The 22308-nt window shown below is 51.6% G+C and overlaps 1 protein-coding gene across 1 annotated transcript in view; it reads left to right on the plus strand.

Moving 5' to 3' along the window:
• birc6 (baculoviral IAP repeat containing 6) overlaps nucleotides 1-22308 on the plus strand; it is a 129509-nt gene that overhangs the window by 17728 nt on the left and 89473 nt on the right. Inside the window, exons 5-33 of the mRNA XM_035400913.1 lie at nucleotides 636-785; nucleotides 1221-1446; nucleotides 1793-1953; nucleotides 2291-2422; nucleotides 2513-2644; nucleotides 3069-3235; nucleotides 3717-3850; nucleotides 3980-4141; nucleotides 4928-5059; nucleotides 5484-5581; nucleotides 6658-6805; nucleotides 7500-7633; nucleotides 8480-8626; nucleotides 9313-9500; nucleotides 11354-11665; nucleotides 12403-12502; nucleotides 13296-13510; nucleotides 14118-14326; nucleotides 14760-15106; nucleotides 16548-16767; nucleotides 17018-17157; nucleotides 17245-17382; nucleotides 17981-18108; nucleotides 18470-18601; nucleotides 19273-19488; nucleotides 19934-20117; nucleotides 20597-20758; nucleotides 21371-21504; nucleotides 21985-22138. Coding sequence (XP_035256804.1) covers nucleotides 636-785; nucleotides 1221-1446; nucleotides 1793-1953; nucleotides 2291-2422; nucleotides 2513-2644; nucleotides 3069-3235; nucleotides 3717-3850; nucleotides 3980-4141; nucleotides 4928-5059; nucleotides 5484-5581; nucleotides 6658-6805; nucleotides 7500-7633; nucleotides 8480-8626; nucleotides 9313-9500; nucleotides 11354-11665; nucleotides 12403-12502; nucleotides 13296-13510; nucleotides 14118-14326; nucleotides 14760-15106; nucleotides 16548-16767; nucleotides 17018-17157; nucleotides 17245-17382; nucleotides 17981-18108; nucleotides 18470-18601; nucleotides 19273-19488; nucleotides 19934-20117; nucleotides 20597-20758; nucleotides 21371-21504; nucleotides 21985-22138 — 4902 coding nt within the window. The remainder of the gene's footprint in view (nucleotides 1-635; nucleotides 786-1220; nucleotides 1447-1792; nucleotides 1954-2290; nucleotides 2423-2512; nucleotides 2645-3068; nucleotides 3236-3716; nucleotides 3851-3979; nucleotides 4142-4927; nucleotides 5060-5483; nucleotides 5582-6657; nucleotides 6806-7499; nucleotides 7634-8479; nucleotides 8627-9312; nucleotides 9501-11353; nucleotides 11666-12402; nucleotides 12503-13295; nucleotides 13511-14117; nucleotides 14327-14759; nucleotides 15107-16547; nucleotides 16768-17017; nucleotides 17158-17244; nucleotides 17383-17980; nucleotides 18109-18469; nucleotides 18602-19272; nucleotides 19489-19933; nucleotides 20118-20596; nucleotides 20759-21370; nucleotides 21505-21984; nucleotides 22139-22308) is intronic.

Raw genomic sequence — 22308 nt, forward strand, 5'->3', positions numbered from 1 at the left:
GATCGGGGGACCTTTAAACCGACACCTCCGCAAAACGGGCACCTCTTAGACAGCAGGCTGCCCCGCCCTTACCCAGGGGCTGTAATAAATCCACCCCCCGGCCCCGCCCGTCCGAGGTTCTTCTCCGGGGCATGGGTGCCGGGTGGCGGGTGGTGGGTGGAGGGGGGAGAATTGGGTTGAAGTGCTGCTGTCACACCACACATCATTCCACACCCCCCAGTGCGACGCCTTTCTTCTCTGTCGGAGCAGCCAGCTGGTTTTCCTCTGCGTGGCACCTGAAAAATATCACATACGTTATAATTTGAAAAGTGAAGCGCTCAGGGGAGAGCAAGTTTGGGGGGGGGGGGTGCGGGGAGAGGTTTGAATTCCACAGCCGGCGACACATCTGCGTGAACACCGCGAGGGAAGTCGCGACCGAAATTATATTTAGCTGCCTGTTACATTCATCTTTTCATCTTGTCAAGCTGGGAGCCTTTGAAGTTGCTTTAACTACCGTTTTAGGGGTTTAAGTCATAAGTGTGCAATCTGAACCCACTGGCTAGTGTCCTGCTTTTATACGTACCAGCTTGAACTACAGTGAATTGCTCCTTTTAAAATGTGGTTTTGAGACCTGTATTTTTGTTTTTAACCTGAAGGTGGAGAACTTCATTTCCTTCAAATTGGAGGTGTGTGTGACGATATCGATGACGGCGACATATTTGTCGATGGCCCCCTTTCTAAAGGGGCAGAACAGCTGTCAGAAGGGACTAAGCCATCCTCGAACCCTTCAAGTCCAGGGATCACAGGTAAGGTGATCGCTACATAATACCGATAAGACATTTCATGCGCTTGTTTGACACCAGCTGAGTATGTCTTGCTCTACCAGCCAACAGGCTAATCATTCCTCCTGTTGAGAGTTACTGTGTTTTGTTCCTGTCGTGGTCCTGTTGTCCTGTTTGGAAGCCGCTACACAGGCAGTGCACAAACGGTATTGGTGATAGCCATGCTGCCCTCAGTAGTGTCTTTTTTTAATACTGACTGGAATTGCCCTTCAGGTAAATCGCATGCTTTTCAGAAGGCCAGTATCGGTTGAATAGGTTGAATCGGCCAACACGGAGCGCGACAAGCCAACGGCGAATCTCAGAAACATGAGCTGGGTGCTCTCCCCCACGGGGTTCGCCGTGGAAAAAAACGACGCGTGCCGAGAGGGGAAAAAACGAGTGTCCGTGTCGCTTTCCCAGGAGTTGACCTTCTGGTGGACCAAACGCTGGGCGTGGAGACGCTGACGTCGCTGGTGGAGCTGACGCGCTTCGAGACGCTGACGCCCCGCTTCTCGGCCACGGTGCCGCCCTGCTGGGTGGAGGTGCAGCAGGAGCAGCAGCAGCGCCGCCACCCCCAGCACCTGCACCAGCAGCACCACGGGGACGCCGCCCAGCACACCCGCACCTGGAAGCTGCAGAGTGACAGGTGCGGACACCCCCCCCCCCCCCCCCCCCCCAAAATCCCCCCCTTCCCCCAAGCACTCTGGAGACGCTCAAGGGTTCTCCCGCATTGCTGTGGTGATCGACACACAAGCTTCTCATTGGCTGTCGTTTACCTTCCCAGTTATTAAAGTAGGAGAGATAGCATACATATTGCTCCGATATATATATCCAGCTGTATAATTGGATACAATGTAAGTCGCCCTGGATAAGAGCATCTGCTAAATCCCTGTAATGTAATGTAATGAGTCATACTGGAGCAGCAGTGGCTCTCCATCAGAAATGAGAATGAAGTTTGTTTGTTCATTGAGGATTCCTCTTCCTTCCCGCAGCTCCAGCTGGGACGAGCACGTGTTTGAACTAGTCTTGCCCAAGGCCTGCATGGTGGGCCATGTAGACTTCAAGTTTGTCATGAACGCCAACATCACCAACATTCCTCAGATCCAGGTCACCCTGCTGAAGAACAAGGCCCCGGGCCTGGGCAAGGTTAACGGTGAGCACGTTAGCATGAGTGTAGGATTTTTATCAGCAAACAGTGATTATAATTGATATGCAGTAACAGTGGTGATAATAGTGTTGTGTAATGTTGAGCATCGATCGATTCGAGAAAGTAGCTTAGAGAAGATGACCTATCAGGTAGACTTCATCCACTCATTCATTCATGTGTATTTTGCTGCTTTCGTAGCAAAAGAGGCACACTTTTTCATTGGTTTTGTTCTTGAGCTTATGAATTTACTTTCAGTGAACGTTCTATGGAGATGTAATTTGAGCGCACCGCTGCATCAGTCTAGCATAGTTGCTAACGGGCCGTATTTTGCTGGGCTTGGCAGAGACCGCAGTGGACAGGCAGATCTCCTTCCCCCTGTCGCACGTTCTCCACGCCAACGGGGAGAGGAACGGACAGCCACTGCTACACGACTTCACCGAAGACATCCAGTTCATGGACGTGGAGGAGACGCCGGGTATGCTCCTGTTTTTTTTTCTCCCTGCAACAAGGCTACTGACTCGAGAAATATCGCATCTCAAGCCTTTTGTTTCTTTTTGCTTTAAAGGGTCAAGGCTCTGCTCCTTTTTGGAGGACCATAAGGAAGATATCCTTTGTGGGCCTGTGTGGTTAGCCAGTGGGCTTGACCTCTCCGGGCATGCTGGGATGTTGAGTCTAACAAGCCCCAAACTAGTCAAAGGTAAGGTAGAGCACCGTTGTAGTCCACAAAAATGACACTAGCTTGCCTATTAGACCCGGTCTTCCCTTCTTTTTATAATAGCAAATGCTAGTGCTAGCTTTCAGTTTTATTAGTCCGTTTATTAGAATTAACAGAAGGAAATCTCAGAGAAACTGTTAAAACCTCATTTGACATAGGACTGGTAGGCACTCTCAGACCTGTAAAGAACTACATTACATTACATTACATTATAGGCATTTAGCTGACGCTCTTATCCAGAGCGACTTACAACAGTGTAACCAAACTACAGTCCAATGGTGCTGATTAACATGGATGTTAGCGGCATCTTGCTCGGCTAGCCGAGGCCTGAAAACCAGGCCTAAATGAGTGTGAATGTGGGGAGACCCGTTCAGTGCAGTGACCCAGCAGTCTGCTCCTGCTTCAGGCATGGCCGGAGGCAAGTACCGCTCCTTCCTGGTGCACATCAAGGCGGTGAGCGAGAAGGGCATGGAGGAGAGCCCCCGGCCCGTGGTGAGGATGCCCACGGCCAAGCCCCAGAGCAGCAAGGCCCACTCCTTATCCTCGCTGCTGCAGCGGGCACAGGCCACCAAGGTACCTGCGCTTCTCTGTGCCATCTCTGTGCCATCCCTGAGAACAGTCTCTGAGAACAGTCTTTCGGTTCAAGAAATAAATTATACAAATTCATGAGAATCCATTTCAACAGTATGGATTAGGCTGGCCTTGTGTTTTGACGTTGCAAAAGGAATTGCATAAGGCTGTCAAGATGAGCTTTGAAAAGTCTTGAAGTCCCCAGTGTGCCAGTTCACTTTGAAATATTTTTAGGTTGTGGTTCATGAGGATGTGAGTTGGCTCAGAGTTGCTATGAGTACGCTACCTCTTGCTGTCAGCTTCATGTTATTACAGATGATTTTAAAATTTTAGGTTGGATATTAATGTTTTTTGTTCGGTGCGGGTATATCATACAGACCTCTCTGTCACAGCGTTGTTTTCCCCTGCAGTTCTGGCAAACATGATTAAGCTGTGAAATCATCAGCTGTGAGCTCTAATCCCTTTTTCCCACGACTCCCATCAGGAGAAGGCCTCCACCTCCAAAACAGAGCCTCCGCCCCCCTCCAAAAAACCGGACGACCTCCGCGGGTGCGCGCTCCTCCAGGAGGTGTCCGTCACCATCCGGAGGTTCAAGAAGACCTCCGTACCCAAAGAGAGGTGCGTCCCCCCCCCCCCCCCGCGTCCCCATCTGCGAGCGGTCTCCACGTTTTCCCACCAAGCGCGTGCGCGATCCTCACTGAGGGGCCGGCATCTGATTGGCTGTCCCCCCCCCCCCCCCCCTTGCAGAGTCCAGCGCTGCGCCATGCTCCAGTTCCCAGAGTTCCACGAGAAGCTGCTGAACAGCCTGTGCAAGCGGGCGGAGGAGCGGCCGTCCACCGAGCACTCCCAGAGCCTGGTGCTGGACATCCTGTGCTGGCTGGCCGGGGTCTACTCCAACGGGCCCTGCAGGCAAGTCCCCGTCCGGGCCCGGCCTGGGCCGTCCCGCAGCCTGGAGGGGAGGAGTCCTCCTGTAGCAGGGGTATCCGGTTCTGGTGGTGGCATTAATCATTTACCGGGCCCGGCTTCTCCTCGATCGCTACTCATGGTGGTTAGCGTCTTCCCTGATATAGGAAGGAGTGTGGCTGTGGTCCCAAGCTGAGTCACAGCAATGATTTTAAATGAAAGGGTCGATGGGGTGGTCTTACAATGGTCAGGCAAGGAGGTCAGTTTTATATTTTGTTTAGACAGGTGAGTCGCATTGAGTTGCCTCTCTTTCGAAGGAAAATCTTTTTTCCCGGTCCGTTGAAATGTCGAAATGAGTCAGCAGAAAAGACAGCACTTTAATTTCACAGGCAGAGCTGTACTGGTGGCTCTGGGGAGGCACAGTAACTCACACCGGCATGCTCCTAGTCATTTCCTCAGGCCTGCGAACGCTGCCAGCACACGGCGCTCTGCAAAATACTCATTTTGACTCGCCGATTTCTTGTGTTCAGGCTGTGACATTAACACGTGCTACCAGCCAAGTGTAGGTAAAAATGATTTTAATTGTAGCTGGTAGGATTTTCTTCTCTAGCAACCACTTTGGCAGGTAACAAACCAGGTTGTGTTGCATTGTGAACGGCGACCTGGCTGGTAAAATGATTGTTGAAAATGGCTGGTGATCTTTTTTTTTTATTTTTTAGAATCCTCAGGCCACTCTGGCCTGTGGGTGTAAAAAAGCTCATTTCCTGCCCCCGGTTGTGTTTCTCCCTGCAGCCTGCGGGAGGGCAAGGAGGGCCTGCTGACGAAGACGAGGAGGCGCCTGACGGACATCGTCAGGGTGTGCTTCTTCGAGGCGGGCCGCAGCATCGCCCACAAGTGCGCCCGCTTCCTGGCGCTGTGCATCAGGTAAGAGCCTCGCCCGTTAGGGGGTTGCCCTCACCAGAACTCTCACATGCTTCTGTCTTTCTGGCCGCCATTTTGTGTGGCCTTATGAGGAGACCTTATGTAGGCGGCAGTGTAGTATAATGGGTAAGGCCCTGGTCTTGTAACCTAAAGGTGACAGGTTCGATTCCCAAATAGGACACTGCCGTTGTACCCTTGATCAAGGTACTTAACCTGCATTGCTTCAGTATATATCCAGCTGTATAAATGGATGCAATGTAAATTCTATGTAAAAAGTTGTATAAGTCGCTCTGGATAAGAGCTTCTGCTAAATGCCAGTAATGTAATGAGAAGGAAGCCAATGCCCAGTGACTGCTGCTGTTGTGTTCATGGTGGAGTGCATTTGTTCATGTGGGTTTGCTCTGTCTCGTGTCATTATTTTCCGCAGCAATGGCAAAGGGGACCCCAGTCAGCAGGGGTTTGGATCCGCCCTGCTCAAGGCCTTGCTGGACAACATGCCTTACCTGCCTGCGGCAGCCACGGGCGGTAAGTCTGCGCTTTTTACTCATTCGCTCTGGAATTGGACCTTACGGGCCACCGTACGTGCCTGGGAGCTGCAGCATTAGTAATGGCCGCGCTTGTTCTCTGTCCCGTCTTTGCAGGCCCCCAGCGGTCCGCTCGGAGATCAGATAGGATTTAGAAACGCTTATTGTTCAATTCGTCAGAAGCCTGAGAAACTGGAAATGTTCGCAGTTTGGCTTGTGGGTCAGTTTACAAAAAAGGGATAAGCTAACCTAGACAGATATTGATTGAACACCCTGGTCTCAGGAAAGCAGATAACAGAACCCCCTCTATGAGTTGCTCCAGTTCACATGTCTAAGCGTTTCAAAATATACAAATGTCTCCCCGTTATGGGAATTTGCTGAAAATGAAAAATGGAGCCCAAATGTTTATTTAGTTCGGACCATTTGGAAATATTTAACTTTAAGTCCACATGAGACTCTGTTCTATAATGTAGGACTTCTGCTCTGCCCTTACAGTAGTAGAAAGATTTGGCCTGGTTGGGTGTTTAAGGAGGTGTGGTTTTACTGTGACACTGCTGATGTGTGAGGTGGCATATTTGACCAGGTTGGGTATATAAGGTGTGGTTTTACTGTGACACTGCTGATGGCCAGATTGGATGTATAAAGTGTGGTTTTACTGTGACACTGCTGGTGTGTGAGGTGGCATATTTGACCAGGTTGGGTATATAAGGTGTGGTTTTACTGTGACACTGCTGATGGCCAGGTTGGGTGTATAAGGTGCGGTTTTACAGTGACACTGCTGATGGCCAGGTTGGGTTTATAAGGTGTGGTTTTAGTGTGACACTGCTGATGGCCAGGTTGGGTGTATAAGGTGGTTTTACTGTGACACTGCTGGCGTGGGCGGTGGTATATTTGGCCAGGTTGGGTGTATAAGGTGCGGTTTTACTGTGGCGCTGCTGGTGTGTGAGGTGGCATATTTGACCAGGTTGGGTATATAAGGTGGTTTTACTGTGACACTGCTGATGGCCAGGTTGGGTGTATAAGGTGCGGTTTTACAGTGACGCTGCTGATGCGTGCGGTGGCTCCTCCCTCCCCCAGGCTCGGTGTTCTGGTACTTCGTGCTGCTGAACTACGTGAAGGACGAGGACCTGGCGGGCTGCAGCACGTCCTGCGCCTCCCTGCTGACCGCCGTCTCCCGCCAACTGCAGGACCGGCTGACGCCGCTGGAGGCCCTGCTGCAGACCAGGTGAGCCGCGTGCCGCCGCCGCCGCCGCCGTCACCGCCATGCCGAGCTCCAGCGAGCGTTCGCCGCGTTTCCACAGCGACGCTAGCGTACGCCAGCACTTCCTGCTCTTCCGTAGCTGCTTTCTGGGTGTGACGGGTTCCTCCGCACCTTCTCGGTGCCTCGAACCCCTGCTTTTGGTCCTTCTGACACCTCATTCGTCCTCATTTGGCCAGTCGCAATAAAAAGGCCATTATCGGGTGGTAGCCGGTTACCAAAATACGAACGTTAGCCTCCTTCTCTCAGTTGGGAGTGTGACAGTCTCCTCAGGGGGGGCGTTGTGTGCAGGTTTTGGGAATCTTATTTCAGAAGGCAGCGGGAGCGCCTAAGAAGCTGCTTCCTTCGATATACCGACCGCATACCAAGAAGACAGCATTTTATCAGTTAATGTTTATGTTTATTTTATTTCAGAGAATAACCCTGTCTGTCCTTTTGATGTTTATTTCTTTGATATTATGTCTGGGATTGAATGTGGAAAAAGTAAATTCCCTCCCACGGATTTGCTCTGTGATCTCCTCAGACGTCTCTGCCTTACCCTTGGTGGCGACGTGCGGCTGTGAAGCTCGGTGTTTTATCTCGGTCTGATCTCTTTTTGCGGCGACCCCCTCCGGTCTGGTTCTCCTGACCGCCGGTTTGTCTCGATTGGCTGTCCCTGCAGGTACGGTCTGTACAGCTCTCCCTTCGACCCGGTGCTGTTCGACCTGGAGGTCAGCGGCTCGTCCTGCAAGAACGCCTTCAACAGCAGCATCGGCGTGCAGTCCGACGAGATCGACCTGTCCGACATTCTCTCAGGTCTGCTGCGCTCCGCGACTTACCACGCCTCACCACACCACAGCGCACCGCACTACACCATACTACACCGCACCGCACTACACCACAATACACTACACTACACTACACCATAGTACACCGCACCGCACCACACCACACCACACCACACCACAGCGCACCGCACTACACCACACCACACCACACCACAGCGCACCGCTCTACTCCACACCTCACCACACTACACCATACTACACCGAACTACACCTCACCACACCATAGCGCACTGCTCTACACCACACCTCACCACACCACACCACAGCGCACCGCACTACACCACGCCTCACCACACCACAGCGCACCGCACTAAACCACACCTCACCACACTACACCGCACCGCACTACACCACAATACACCGAACTACACCATACTACACCATAGTATACCACACTGCACCACACTGCACCACACCACACCGCACTACACCACAATACACCAAACTACACCATACTACACCACACTATACCACACTGCACCACACCACACCGCACCGCGCTTCCAGGGTCTACCAGGAGGGGGCGGTATCCGTTTCTGGATATCACCCCAACTTCTGCTCCTAATGTACCATGTTTTGTATAAATTGCTTAAACAGTTTGTGTAGATATATTTTTTTTTAATTAATTTAAATGTTTAATTAAAAAAAACTAAAAAATGACAAAAATCCAGTATGGCTTCCATTATGTGTGCAACCCTGGGGTATGTAACACTTTCCTGTTTCCTGTAGCGGGGTGTGTGTGTAACACTGTTTCTAGTAGCACTATGTGTAACCCGGCTTCCTGTTTCCTGTTTCCTGCTTCCTGTCCCTGCAGGGAATGGTAAGGTAAGCAGCTGTGCGGCGGCGGAGGGGAGCTTCACTGCGCTCACTGGCCTCCTGGAGGTGGAGCCGCTGCACTTTACTTGCGTCTCCACTAGTGACGGTACTAGGGTGGAGAGGGATGATGCAAGTATGTTCACCGGTATATACTCCTTTTTATTACTCCTTCTTCAGCCTTGCGGCTTCGGGGGTGGGGGGGGGTTTCGTGCTCAGCGCTGGGACAGTGAGGCTAAGCGTGTTTTCGTGGGGGCTGTTTTGGGTCTGCCCAACGGCACGGTCTGAGCCACACGCTGGCTGTTTGGGACCCTGCAAATGCTGGCTTTGCGGTTTGAATTCCAGCCCTCTTTTTACGAGTGGGTGCTGTCTGCTCCTGTGCGTGTTCTTATGGGTGAGTGTGTGAGTGTGTGAGAGTGAGTGTGTTTGAGAGAGAGAGAGAGAGAGAGAGAGTGTGTGAGTGTGTGTGTGTGTGCTTATGGGTTTGTTTGTGTGTGTTTTTGAGAGAGAGAGAGAGAGAGAGAGAGAGTGTGTGTGTATGAATGAGAGTTTGTGTGTGTGTGTGTGTGTGTGAGAGTGAATGAGTGTGTGTGTGTATGTATGTGTGAGTGCATGTGTGTGTTTGTGTGCATGTGAGTGTGTGCGTGTACGTCTATGTGCAGCCCTGCACATCGGTCTCTCCGGCTGTGACCCCCTCTCTCTCTCTCCGCAGTGAGCACGCCCTGCGTGTCGGTCTCTCCGGCTGTGACCCCCTCTCTCTCTCTCCGCAGTGAGCACGCCCTGCGTGTCGGTCTCTGTGGCTCTGACCCCCTCTCCCTCTCTCTCTCTCCGCAGTGAGCACGTTCGGCGTGACCCCGGCGGTGGGCGGGCTCTCGGCGGGCACGGTGGGGGAGGCGTCCACGGCGCTCAGCTCGGCTGCGCAGGTGGCGCTGCAGTCGCTGTCCCACGCCATGGTGTCTGCGGAGCAGCAGCTGCAGGTGCTGCAGGAGAAGCAGCAGCAGCTGCTCAAACTTCAGCAGCAGGTCAGGGAGTACCACACCGGCCCACACACACACACACACACACACGTACGCACACGCGCGCGCGTTCCATAAACACACGATCATGTGACCCAGCGCTCAAGGTGTTCTTTCAAGTGTGATTATCGTGTAGTATACTGACATGTCATTTATTAGCTTGCTTTGGTTTGATGTAGCAGCCTTTGGTCGCTAGATTATGGTGTGGCAGATTTACTTGTCCTTCTACATTACCTAAACGGTAAACCAATATATCGTGCTACTTTAAATACATCACTAATTCGGCTTGAAGGACCCATCTTTGAACCGTACGTAGTCTGGCTGGCTGGACCTCCCATTGCTGTGTTTTGATCTAGAAGGCCATTTTGGGAAAACTGCCAGTGTGTATTATTTCATAGTTATTATCTTTACAAAGCAGCTACAATGTAAGATCACTTGCATGTTGTCAGGCAATAAAAGGGCAGGTTTTTTATGGTCTGTGGAATTGGCAGGAGACTAAAGACCATCAACTAATTTCTCGATTTTAAACGGATGATATTTTAAACAGGGATATTCTTCTGTTAACTGATCCTGTTTCTGAACAGAATTTAGGAGCTGTAATGCCGGACTCTGTAGTTGTAATTTGTGTTCCTCTTAAATGCATGTTGTCATTAATTGTGCCTCTTGTCCAGGGTTCCCTTGCAGAAGAGGTTGTTTATCTCAGTGTGACTTTCCTGGTAGAATGAAGGTTAAATACATAATATCAATAATACTATACTGGCACTGGCAATCTGGAGATATTTTTTCTCTGTGGTAATAAAACACCTGGGTAGTTAAAGATAATAAAGATTATTTACAACCTGCATTTTCAATATGTCTGTACAGAGAGGAGTTGTTTATGTGTGTAGTTTACACTTAGTGGTGGTGATTTTTTTTAAACTGCATTCTTGCTGCCTGACCACAACCGGTCCAGGCAGTTAGCCTGGAGTTTTGTTAGCATTTTTCGGTCCCTGATTGGTTTTTTCACCTGGCTGGTTTGTGTTGTTGTGGTTCGAGAGTATAGAGGTTAAACGTGTCCCATGTTAATTTTTTGCTATTAAAATGAGCAAAATGTGTTTGTTTCCATAAAAACTATTTTACTTGCTATTTTAGGATGGCCATTCATTGTTAATAATAATAATATTATTAGCCAATGACTCACTAGTTCTGTTAGCACTGTCATTTATTATTAATAAATTCGTAAAACTTGACAAGTAGGTGCTGCCAAGTGAACTCTCTTGTGTAGGTCTACCCCGGCTGGTTGCTCATAGATTCAGCAGTAACGTGTCTTATAAAGCATTTCTTGGCGCCCGTTCCTCAGTGTTCAGTGTCCCAGCCCTGCAGTATTTTGACAGCGGCAGTAAAAGTTAATGGAGAACGTGTGGTTAAGGGGTGTCTCCTGGCGCGGCCTGTAGAGCACTATCCACGCGCCCAGTGCGAGCCGCGACGTCGGCGGTTCGAATCCGACCGTTCTAAATTTTCGCACGTCTCTCCCTCTCTTCCCCGTTCTTCCTGTCTCACTACACTGGCCTATCCAATAAAGCTGAGAAGCCCATAAAAATATATTTTTTGTAAAAAAAATTTAAAAAAGAATGTGCTGTTAAGCGTGTGGTTGAGGGATGGCTGTGAGGGGGTGGGGCTGAAATGTGGGCGGGGCTGGTGAGTAATCCTCTGCTGTGAGGGGGTGGGGCTGAAATGTGGGCGGGGCTGGTGAGTAATCCTCTGCTGTGAGGGGGTGGGGCTGAAATGTGGGCGGGGCTGGTGAGTAATCCTCTGCTTTGAGGGGGTGGGGCTGAAATGAGGGCGGGGCTGGTGAGTAATCCTCTGCTGTGTTGGAACAGAAGGCCAAGCTGGAGGCCAAGCTGCATCAGACCACCTCTGCGGCGGCGGCGGTGTCCGCGGTGGGGCCCATCCACAACTCGGTGCCCTCCAACCCCTCCAGCGCCCCCGGCTTCTTCATACACCCCTCCGACGTCATCCCGCCCACGCCCAAGACCACGCCCCTCTTCATGACCCCGCCCCTGACCCCGCCCAACGAGGCGGTGTCGGCCGCCATCAGCGTGGAGCTGGCGCAGCTGTTCCCCGCCTCCATCATCGACCCGCCGCCCGTCAACCTGGCGGCGCACAACAAGAACACCAACAAGGCCAAGCCGGTCAGTGCGTGCCTGTCCTCACTGAGGGGCTGGGGGCTGCCCATTAACACTACTCATACTGCACATCTGTATCTGCCTATTTACACTGCTAATACTGCACATCTATATCTGCTCATTTACACTACAACCGGTCAGTGCGTGCCGGTCCTCACTGAGGGCTGCCCATTTACACTGCTAATACTGCTCATTTACACTACTAATACTGCACATTTATATCTTACCAGTCTACTCATGTACACTACAGCCGGTCAATGCGTGCCGGTCCTCACTGAGGGGCTGGGGGCTGCCCATTTACACTGCTCATACTGCACATTTATATCTTACCAGTCTACTCATTTACAGTACAGCCGGTCCTCACTGAGGGGCTGGGGGTTGCTCACGTTTATGTTCTCAAGGTGGAAATCTGGAGTCTTTTGAAGCCTTGTTTATTAAGGCTTTGTAACCTGTTTATAAACCCTTCTGCACACACTCATCTGGTTATTTTACATTATCATCTGTCTTGATGCTTGTGAATACTGGAGCTCTGAACTTTGTTCTTTTACGTCAGTTATTCTTACGTTCTACGTTATGCTTGAAATGGCTGTTTGCTGATGTGCCTATACATGTGCAAATTTTGATTTTATTGGTGGGAAAAATATGCATGAATATTACTTGGAGTATATACAGATTGCATATAAAGTTTACAGGTTTGGTTTGGTTGAGTTTGTCCCTGATTGCCTGTGAAAATGTTGTGACAGAACCCAATGGGCAGCGGCCTGGCTCTGGCCATCTCCCAGGCGTCCCACTTCCTCCAGCCCCCGCCTCACCAGTCCATCATCATCGAGCGCATGCACTCCGGTGAGACCCCAGACCCTAACCCCGCCACGGCCCGTGGGTGCCGCCCCTTTCCGGTTACCATGCCGGCACACAGTCTGCACTCAGCGTTATAGTAGTGTAGGCCTTCGCCTGTAAGGTTCAGAAGGTATTGGGTATGGTTCAAAATAGTTTTGTCTCGGCTGACTTTTAGACATACAGCCCCTGGTGTGGGTCAAATTAGCCTCTGAGTGTAACTGAATCGAATGATCAAGAATGAATAAGCAGGGTGAATGGTAGATGAGTGTAAATGGGGCATGGGTGTGGGTTAAAGGCAGGTTTGAATAGGGATTGGGTTAAAGGTGTGTGTAAATGGGGTTTGGGCTAAATTCTGGTGTAAATCGGGTTAGGGTTAAAGTCGGGTGTAGATGGGGTTTGGGTTAAATTCGGGTGTAAATGGGGTGTGGGTTAAATTCGGGTGTAAATGGGGTTTGGGTTAAATTCGGGTGTAAATGGGGTGTGGGTTAAATTTGGGTGTAAATGGGGTTTGGGTTGAATTCGGGTGTAAATGGGGTTTGGGTTAAATTCGGGTGTAAATGGGGTGTGGGGTTTGGGTTAAATTCGGGTGTAAATGGGGTTTGGGTTAAATTCGGGTGTAAATGGGGTTTGGGTTAAATTCGGGTGTAAATGGGGTTTGGGTTAAATTCGGGTGTAAATGGGATTTGGGTTAGAGGTGGGTGTAAATGGGGTTTGGGTTAAATTCGGGTGTAAATGGGGTTTGGGTTAGAGGTGGGTGTAAATGGGGTTTGGGTTAAATTCGGGTCGCCCTGTGTCGCAGGAGCCCGGCGGTTCGTGACGCTGGACTTTGGCCGGCCGGTGCTGCTGACGGACGTGCTGATCCCCACCTGCGGCGACCTGGCCTCCCTGTCCATCGACATCTGGACCCTGGGGGAGGAGGTGGACGGGCGCCGCCTGGTGGTGGCCACTGACATCAGCACGCACTCGCTGATCCTGCACGACCTCCTGCCCCCGCCCGTCTGCAGGTTCATGAAGGTGAGCCAGACCCCCCCCCATCTGCTCAAACACTCACCTGTTCAGAGTAAAGCCTTCTTCAGCTCAAAGATACTGACCTCTTCAGAATAATGCCTCCTTCAGCTCACAGATGCACTGCAAAACACTGACCTGTTCAAAATAAAACCTTCTGCTCACAGATACACTGCCAAACATTCACCGTTCAGAATGAAGGACATGTTTCATGTCATGTCAGAGGTCCCTGGACCAATCCATTCATGAGTAAGCCATACAAAATGTAAGCTACAAAATGAACCTTTTAAAAAATTTGTCATGCAAAACCAGTCCTCTGATTTGGAATTGTTATGCCGTTGCTGTCGAGAATGTCGTCAACACTAGATAAAAGATAAAAGTTAAAAAAGATAAGAACATTGTATTCAAATTGCCCTAGTGAGAGGGCAAGTACCTGCACATATGTAAATGATTGACTTTGAAATGTAAAACACAACAAAGATAAGCATGAACACTGAGGAGCTTGAATACTGGTGGAAGTGAGACGGGAGCACTTCCTGCTGATGTCATCAGGGAGTGATTTGTCATGATCATTCGAGCATTTCCTGTAAGTGGGCCTGACTTCCTGTCCCCTCAGATCACTGTGATTGGGCGGTACGGCAGCACGAACGCGCGGGCCAAGATCCCGCTGGGCTTCTACTACGGCCACACCTACATCCTGCCGTGGGAGAGCGAGCTCAAGCTGATGCACGACCCCCTCAGGGGGGAGAGCGATGGGGCGGGCCAGCCCGACGTGGACCAGCACCTGGCCATGATGGTGGCCCTGCAGGAGGACATCCAGTGCAGGTAACGGGGGGGGGGAAGGGAGAGGGTCACATGAGCCAGTGCTACAGTCGGGGGAGGGGTCTAACATCCAGGTGGATGTGGGGGGATGGTGAGGGTCACATGATGAGCACCTGGCCATGATGGTTGACATCCAGTGCAGGTGAAGGAGGGGGGAAGGGAGGGGGCCAATGCTATGGTCAGGGGAGGGGCCTAACATCTAGGTGGAGGTGGAGGCGGGGGGTGAGGGTCACATGAGCCAATGCTACAGTCAGGGGGAGGCGCCTAACATCCAGGTGGAGGTGGAGGTGGGGCGGTGAAGGTCACATGACCAGCACTGGATTTGTGTGGACAAACCTCCATAAAAACCAAAGTTAAACTGAGACATGGAAAAGGCAGGAAGTTCATCTTGCCCCCCACCCCCTTTCCCCTCGCCCCCGTTCCCCTCCCCATGCAGGTACAACCTGGCGTGCCACCGGCTGGAGACCCTGCTGCAGAACATCGACCTCCCGCCGCTCAACAGCGCCAACAACGCGCAGTACTTCCTGCGCAAGCCGGACAAGGCGGTGGAGGAGGACACGCGCGTGTTCTCCGCCTACCAGGACTGCATCCAGCTGCAGCTGCAGCTCAACCTGGCGCACCACGCCGTGCAGCGGCTGCGCGTCTCCCTGGGCGCCAGCCGCAAGCAGCTGCCCGAGGCCTACGACCCCCGGGAGCTGATCCAGAACTCGTCCACCGAGCAGCTGCGCACCATCATACGCTACCTGCTGGACACGCTGCTCAGCCTGCTGCACTCGTCCAACGGTGAGGGGGGGGCCCGGCGCGTCTGGGCGTGGCTCGCCTGTCTAGATGTTGGAATGTGGCTTAATGGTCTGGGTGTGGCTTGTTTGTCTGGGCTTGGCTAGCTTGTCTGGGTATGGCTAGCCTGTCTGTGCATGGCTAGCCTGTCTGTGTGTGGCTAGCTTGTCTGTGCATGGCTAGCCTGCCTGTGTGTGGCTAGCCTGTCTGTGTGTGGCTAGCTTGTCTGGGCCTAGCTAGCCTGTGTGTGGCTAGCCTGTCTGTGTGTGGCTAGCTTGTCTGGGCCTAGCTAGCCTGTCTGTGTGTGGCTAGCCTGTCTGTGTGTGGCTAGCTTGTCTGGGCCTAGCTAGCCTGTCTGTGTGGCTAGCTTGTCCGGGTGTGGCTAGCCTGCCTGTGCATGGCTAGCCTGCCTGTGTGTGGCTAGCCTGTCTGTGTGTGGCTAGCTTGTCTGGGCCTAGCTAGCTTGTCTGTGCGTGGCTAGCCTGCCTGAACATGGCTAGCTTTTCTGGATGTGGCTAGCCTGCCTGTGCCTGGCTAGCCTGTCTGTGTGTGGCTAGCCTGCCTGTGTATTCCTCTTGTCTTTTGCTTGCTTCTTCTCTGTCAGTTCAAACCCCTCGTCTCTCAGCTCTCTGAGTTGCGTCCCTTCTCGGAACGGAGTGGGATTATTGCAACTTGTTTGCATACAGAGCTGTAGAAAACTATTTGCATATTAAATGCGTTCATTTTTCTCATGTCCTCCAAACTGCTTATTCAGATGTGGGTACTGGGCGAGCTGCCACGACTGCAGGAAAGCCTGTTTGGTGAAGCGTTACATCAGACCACCTGTTTTTACGTGCTTCCATTCAGCCACTCGATGCTCTGAAAGGAAACGTATATTTAAAGAAATAATTAGCATTTTTTTTTTGGTGGAATGTGCCAAATTGACCCAAATCAGTGAAGTGCTTTCCAGGCCTCCAAGTGATGCCAGAACACTCCAGGATTTTATGAGTAAGACACGACTGGCTCTGGTCAGAGGATGCCAGTGCTTAGTGCTTAATGTCTACAAAATTCTCTCCGATGCTTCGAGATTCTCATTGTACTGAAATCGCAGGTTGTATTTCTGTGATTGCGGTTTGGGAGGGAGGGGTGAGGTGGGATTTTGGGTTCTGGAAAGGGCTATATGTGTGCATCACGCTGTTGCATTGTGTGAGGAAAATACCCTGGTCCTTTGTGAAAGGATTCAGCCCCCCCCCTCCCCGAACCGCAAACCGGACCCACAAAATGACCGCAGTTAAATTGAAGGCCCAGAGCGCCATGTTGCCTTTGTGTGTGTGTGAAGTGCATTCTCCTGCTGAGATGGGAGATTTTACCAGGCTCTTTCACACACTCTTCAGGTTGAGTGCTGTCAACGCTGTGGTGTAGCCCTAACCCTAACCCCCTTGTCCCGTCCCATCCCGTCCCACCGCAGGCCACTCGGTGCCCTCGGTGCTGCAGAGCACGTTCCACGCCCAGGCCTGCGAGGAGCTCTTCAAGCACCTGTGCATCAGCGGCACGCCCAAGATCCGCCTCCACGCCGGGCTGCTCCTGGTGCAGCTGTGCGGCGGGGAGCGCTGGTGGGGCCAGTTCCTGTCCAACGTCCTGCAGGAGCTGTACAACTCGGAGCAGCTGCTCGTCTTCCCCCAGGACAGGTAGGGGACCCGGGCGCTGGCCGAGTTTGGGTTCAGGGGGAGAGCGCTCGTTCCTCATGTGCCTGTTCCTCTTAGTTTTCACTTCTTAGGTCATTTATTTATTAAATGATTATTATGTTTTTGTGAAGCGTCCTGGGATGTACGCATGACGAGCGCTACATAAGAGCTTATTGTATTGCATTCTTCGCCGCCGCCGCCATCGTTACTGACGCTGTGCCTGTCGCTGTGTCTGTCGCTGTGTCTGTCGCAGGGTCTTCATGCTCCTGTCCTGCATCGGCCAAAGATCGCTGAGCAACAGCGGCGTGCTGGAGGGCCTGCTCAACCTGCTGGACAGCCTGCTGTCGCCCCTCCAGCAGCCCGCCGCGGCGGCCCCCCAGTGGCGCACCGAAGGTGGGGGCTTCAGAGGGCCGGCGGCAGGGGCCGGCGCGGGCGCGGGCGTGGCCGGGGAGTCAGCGGGCGTGTCTGTGTGTGCGGCAGGTGTGCTGGACATCCCCATGATCAGCTGGGTGGTGATGCTGGTGTCCCGGCTGCTGGACTACGTGGCCAGCGTCGAGGACGAGGCCGCCGCCGCCAAGAAGCACCTGGGCGGCAAGGAGCGTGACCGCGTCATCACAGGTGCGCACCCTCGCCCTCGAATTCCCGCCCTAAAATTCTCGCCCAAACTCGAACTCAAGCTCAAACTTTAACTCAAATTCAAACTCAAACTCAAACTCAAACTCAAACTCAAACTCAAACTCAAACTCAAACTCAAACTCAAACTCAAACTCAAACTCAAACTCAAACTCAAACTCAAACTCAAACTCAAGCTGAAACTCAAACTCAAACTCTGGTTTAAAGCAAGATTCAAACTCAAGTTAAATTCACCCAAACTCAGCTGGTATTAATGTTTACAACATTAATATATCGAGGGCTACTGTTCCATGATAAATTCCCATAGTGGGTGAAAGGGCGCTGTCTTATGAAAATGCGTGTGATTTAGCAGTATTAATACTGGTGCTGTTGGCGTTTGATGCACTTCAGTTTGTATCGTTCTCGTCAGAGCTTAAATGGTGAAAGTGATAGCTTGGCTCATGTAGCTGCCGTCTGCACAGGAGGCTTTGCCTGTCCGTGTCTTTGCTTTGCGTCATGGTGACTTTGGTGAAATTGATCTGCGCTCGCCTCTGCTTGTGAGGCCTCACCCTCTCGTTCTGCTCTCTTTTTCTCCGTTAAAAAGGGAATCAGTGGAGCTTTATAAACAACAGCCTTCAGTCCCAGAACCTGAACAGATCGACCAAAGGCAACAGCAGCCTGGACCGCTTGTACTCGAGGAAGATCCGCAAACAGCTGGTCCACCACAAGCAGGTAATGTGTCCGTTTCTCATGCCTGCGTGGCACACCGGCGCTCTCTGCGCTCTCATACCGGCTATCTGTGTTCGTTTTCATATCCTGTGCTGGCTTCGTCCTGAAAAATTCAAATGAACTTTCAGCCGCAGGCTGATGGCTAATGTGAAATCGGCCTTCCAGACGCAGAGCTACGGGGCCTTTTGGGGGGAAAGGCGCGTGATTTACGCGTTTAATAAGGTCCCGTCGCAGACGTGAGCGGCTCCTGTTACCCTCCGCTAGCGTCAGAGTTTGCGGGGCGTCGTTAATATCAGGAAACCTGCCCCTCCCCCACCCCCACCCCCCCCCCGCCTGTGAATTTATAGCGCCCTTTTCATTACAGCAGTTAAATTTATTGAAAGCAAAACAGAAAGCTCTGGTGGAGCAAATCGAGAAGGAGAAGATCCAGAGCAACAAAGGCTCCTCTTACAAGCTGCTGGTGGAGCAGGCCAAGCTGAAGCAAGCCACGTCTAAGGTGAGCGCCGAGCTCCGCTCCGCTTCTTTCACCCGTCCCGGTCGTGCAGACAGGGTTAAAAACGCACATTTCAGAGCCAGGCCCACCGACGGCAGTCTGCTTCATCAGTCTTTCTCTTTGCCTCACCCCATTGTGATGTCCTTTATTTAACCAACGGGTAGCCGTTGAAATTTTTAAAAATGCATTTCTGTTTGTGACTTGGAGTATCAGAAAAAGCAGAATGGAATTGTCTGTGATGGAATACAAAACAAAGCAGTGAGTGAGACCCAGTGAGTGCATTAAACTGAGTGGTCTTTATAAGCGCTAGACCTGCCCACTGGCCAGATGTCTTTAGAGTGGGGCCCTGACCTGTTTGAGGCCCCCCTGTTTCTTTTGACTGGTGCCCTGTGTTCTTTGTGTCCCCCCTGTCTCTTTTGACTGGGGCCCTGAGTTCTTTGTGGCCCCCCCTGTCTCTCTTTAGTGGGGCCCTGAGCTGTTTGTGGCCCCCTCTGTCTCTTTTGACTGGGGCTCTGAGTTGTTTGTGGCCCCGCGCGGTCTGTGTTGAGTGGGGCCCTGAGCTGTTTGTGGCCCCCTCTGTCTCTGTTGAGTGGGGCCCTGAGCTGTTTGTGGCCCCCTCTGTCTCTGTTGAGTGGGGCCCTGAGCCGTTTGTGGTCCCCCCTCGTGTCGCGCAGCACTTTAAGGACCTGATCCGGCTGCGGCGGACGGCGGAGTGGCCGCGCTCCACGCTGGACACGGAGGCCACGGCGGCCAAGGAGGCGCCGGAGGTGGAGCCGCTGCCCTTCACGCTGTCGCACGAGCGCTGCATCTCCGTGGTGCAGAAGCTCGCCCTCTTCCTGCTCTCCATGGACTTCACCTGCCACGCCGACCTGCTGCTCTTCGTCTGCAAGGTCAGGGCGTCTCCGCGCCGACGGGACAGGGGCGGGGCTGGGGGAGGGGCTTAGGGAGGGGCTGTGGGTGTTTCAGCTCTCTGTGTTTGGGCGCTGTAGAAATTTCCTCATGGGTCAGAATTATGTTCATAGATATTTTTTCAATCTAATGTACATGAACATGATGACCATGCCCTGTAGAGAGGAACTGTCAAATTTGTATTATGTGCATGTAACAGGATTGTAATTTTGTCATATCGTTGCTCATCATTGGTATAACTCTGTTACCTGTTCTGTGCAGTGTTTGATCTCTACACTAGTTTGGTTGTAATCAGATGACCCTGAATTCCCTTTGCCAATGCTTAAAGACAGATGGTGTGTGCCCCTTTTCTACCATGGGTGACTAGGAAACTGTTGACAGAGAATACACTAATGCTGCTTTATCCTGTGTGATGTCATGGCGCAGGTTTTGGCCAGGATCGCCAATGCCACCAGACCCACAATCCACCTGTGCGAGGTGGTGAGCGAGCTGCAGCTGGAGAGGCTGCTGCTGCTGCTGGTGGGGACTGACTTCAACAGGGGGGACATCTCCTGGGGTGGGGCCTGGGCCCAGTTCTCCCTCACCTGCATGGTGCAGGACATCCTGGCAGGTACAGCACGCCCCCCCTCTGTCCCACAGTCGGCCGGTCCTGTACACCACTGAGATGCTCTGTCTAATATTGCTCCTGTGCCAGCATGTCCAAATGGAAAACTTGAACCACATTAGTTAACTTGAGCAATGTGAACAGTTTATGTGAATTTGTGGGTTAAATATGACACAAATGGCTTCACGTAAGGTTATAAAAACTGTAAAAGATTACACTAACCAGATATGGCTGTGGTACCATATGTGGTTCTGTTTGCAAGAATGGTACTCAGTTCAAAGCCACACTCTATGAAAGGTCCTGTGTTCCATCACTCATGTTCTGCCTTTGATCTTGACCTGTGACATCATCAGGAAGCACGCTGTGAATTCAGTCCTTGACAGTGCAGATTCAGCCATGTAACCATTGACTACGCTAAGCTATTTCAAACTGCACTAAGACCCCCCCCCTCCCCCCCCCCCTCCCCGCCCTCTTCCCTCCCCCAGGTGAACTGCTGTCCCCGGTGTCGCTGGAGGGGATGGAGGAGGGCGCCGTTGGCGAGGAGGCGGGGGCGTCGGCCGGGGATTCGGACGACTCCCTCCCTCAGCCGACCCCCATCCCCCTGGTGGAGACCATGGACGAGGCGCTGGCCCCGGACATGATCTCAGGTACCCCCGGGACCTCCTCCGTTTTTCAAAGTGCGTGGGTAGGCCCTCTCTTGTCCCCTTTCCGACGCGGGCTCTGTCCTTCTCTAGTCCCGTGAACCCGTGTCAGCCGCCCTCACCTGCGGCCTGACTGCATGCTCATGTGCTCTCTGATCAGAGGTGTGATGTGTAGTCCACCGATAGGACAATCCAACATCAAAAGACAGTGTTTTTTTTTTGTGACTTGTTCTCTTCACAATGTGTTCCTGTTTGTCTTATGTGTGCTGAAAAGAGCTTTCTTTGACCAGTATATTTTTTACTTTTTTTTTTACTTCTTGCATAATGCGTAATTCCTGTGCCATTTCTTGTGTTTAGCATGCATTGTATATATCCATGTAAAATCTAACCGTATACTTAATTGTGTTTGGATATTTTTTGTTGATAGATTGCTCAAGTTGATGCAATGATAAGCAAGAAAAGGAGGCTAGTTAATCCGTAGTTAAGCCTCCTCTTCTGACACTGATAGAAATATTGTTCGGCCTTAAAATTGCCTAGTAACTTCCTAAAAGGCTTCTGTGAGTATGCTACTTTAGTGTGCTTGCTTGGCAATATTAAAGCTGTTTTCGTTACCCAAAGGTGCTCCACCTCTATCATCTTTGGAAAAAGATAAAGACATAGACTTTGACTTGCTACAAGACCTCATGGATGTTGATATTGATCCTTTAGATATTGATTTGGAAAAAGATCCCCTCGCTGCCAAAGTCTTTAAGGTAAGGTGTAGTTTGCACATCTTATAATCTAAGATTCTGTTTGATGCTTTTTCATCGCCCAAGATTGTGTAGCTGTGTTCCTCATCTACTCATGTTTCCTAACTTTGCTTGGACAAGATTTAATCATTTTTCTGTTGAAACTAGATCATTACATTGTGTTATTACATTGTGTACGATATTCGGTCTTGAAAGGCCATTTTTATTCCATTTTATTTCTTCAGAATTGGTTAAGATAAAAATGGATGGTGTCCAGTGGCTATCTACATGCTCTACCATTCAACAACTGTGGATTACATTAATATATCTTTCTGTTGAGTATATTAATATGGTATGAAACAGTGTTCTTGTGGCCACTGGCGAATGTCCTATGGAAATACTGTGGCATAGTGTTGTACTTTTTGGATATGGATTTTGCAGGAGGAACAGCTGACCGTTGTGCTGTATGGTAATTTTTCCATTTTCTCCTCTTCTCTTCCACAGCCTATTAGCAGCACCTGGTATGACTACTGGGGCGCTGACTACGGCACGTATAGTTACAATCCTTACGTAGGGGGCGTGGGCATCCCCGCGTCCAAACCGCCAGTCGCCACCGAGAAGCCCGGGTCCCAGAGCCTCTCTGTGTCTGTGTCGCAAGGTAAGGCACCCGTGGGGTCACGGGGATGTGTGGGGTCACGGATGTGTGGGGTCACGGGGATGTGTGGGGTCACTGGGATGTGTGGGGTCATGGGGATGTGTGGGGTCACGGATGTGTGGGGTCACGGAATGTGTGGAGTCACAGGGATGTGTGGGGTCATAGAATGTGTG

This window comes from Anguilla anguilla, chromosome 18 (genome assembly GCF_013347855.1).
Source record: "Anguilla anguilla isolate fAngAng1 chromosome 18, fAngAng1.pri, whole genome shotgun sequence".
Lineage (NCBI taxonomy): Eukaryota > Metazoa > Chordata > Actinopteri > Anguilliformes > Anguillidae > Anguilla > Anguilla anguilla.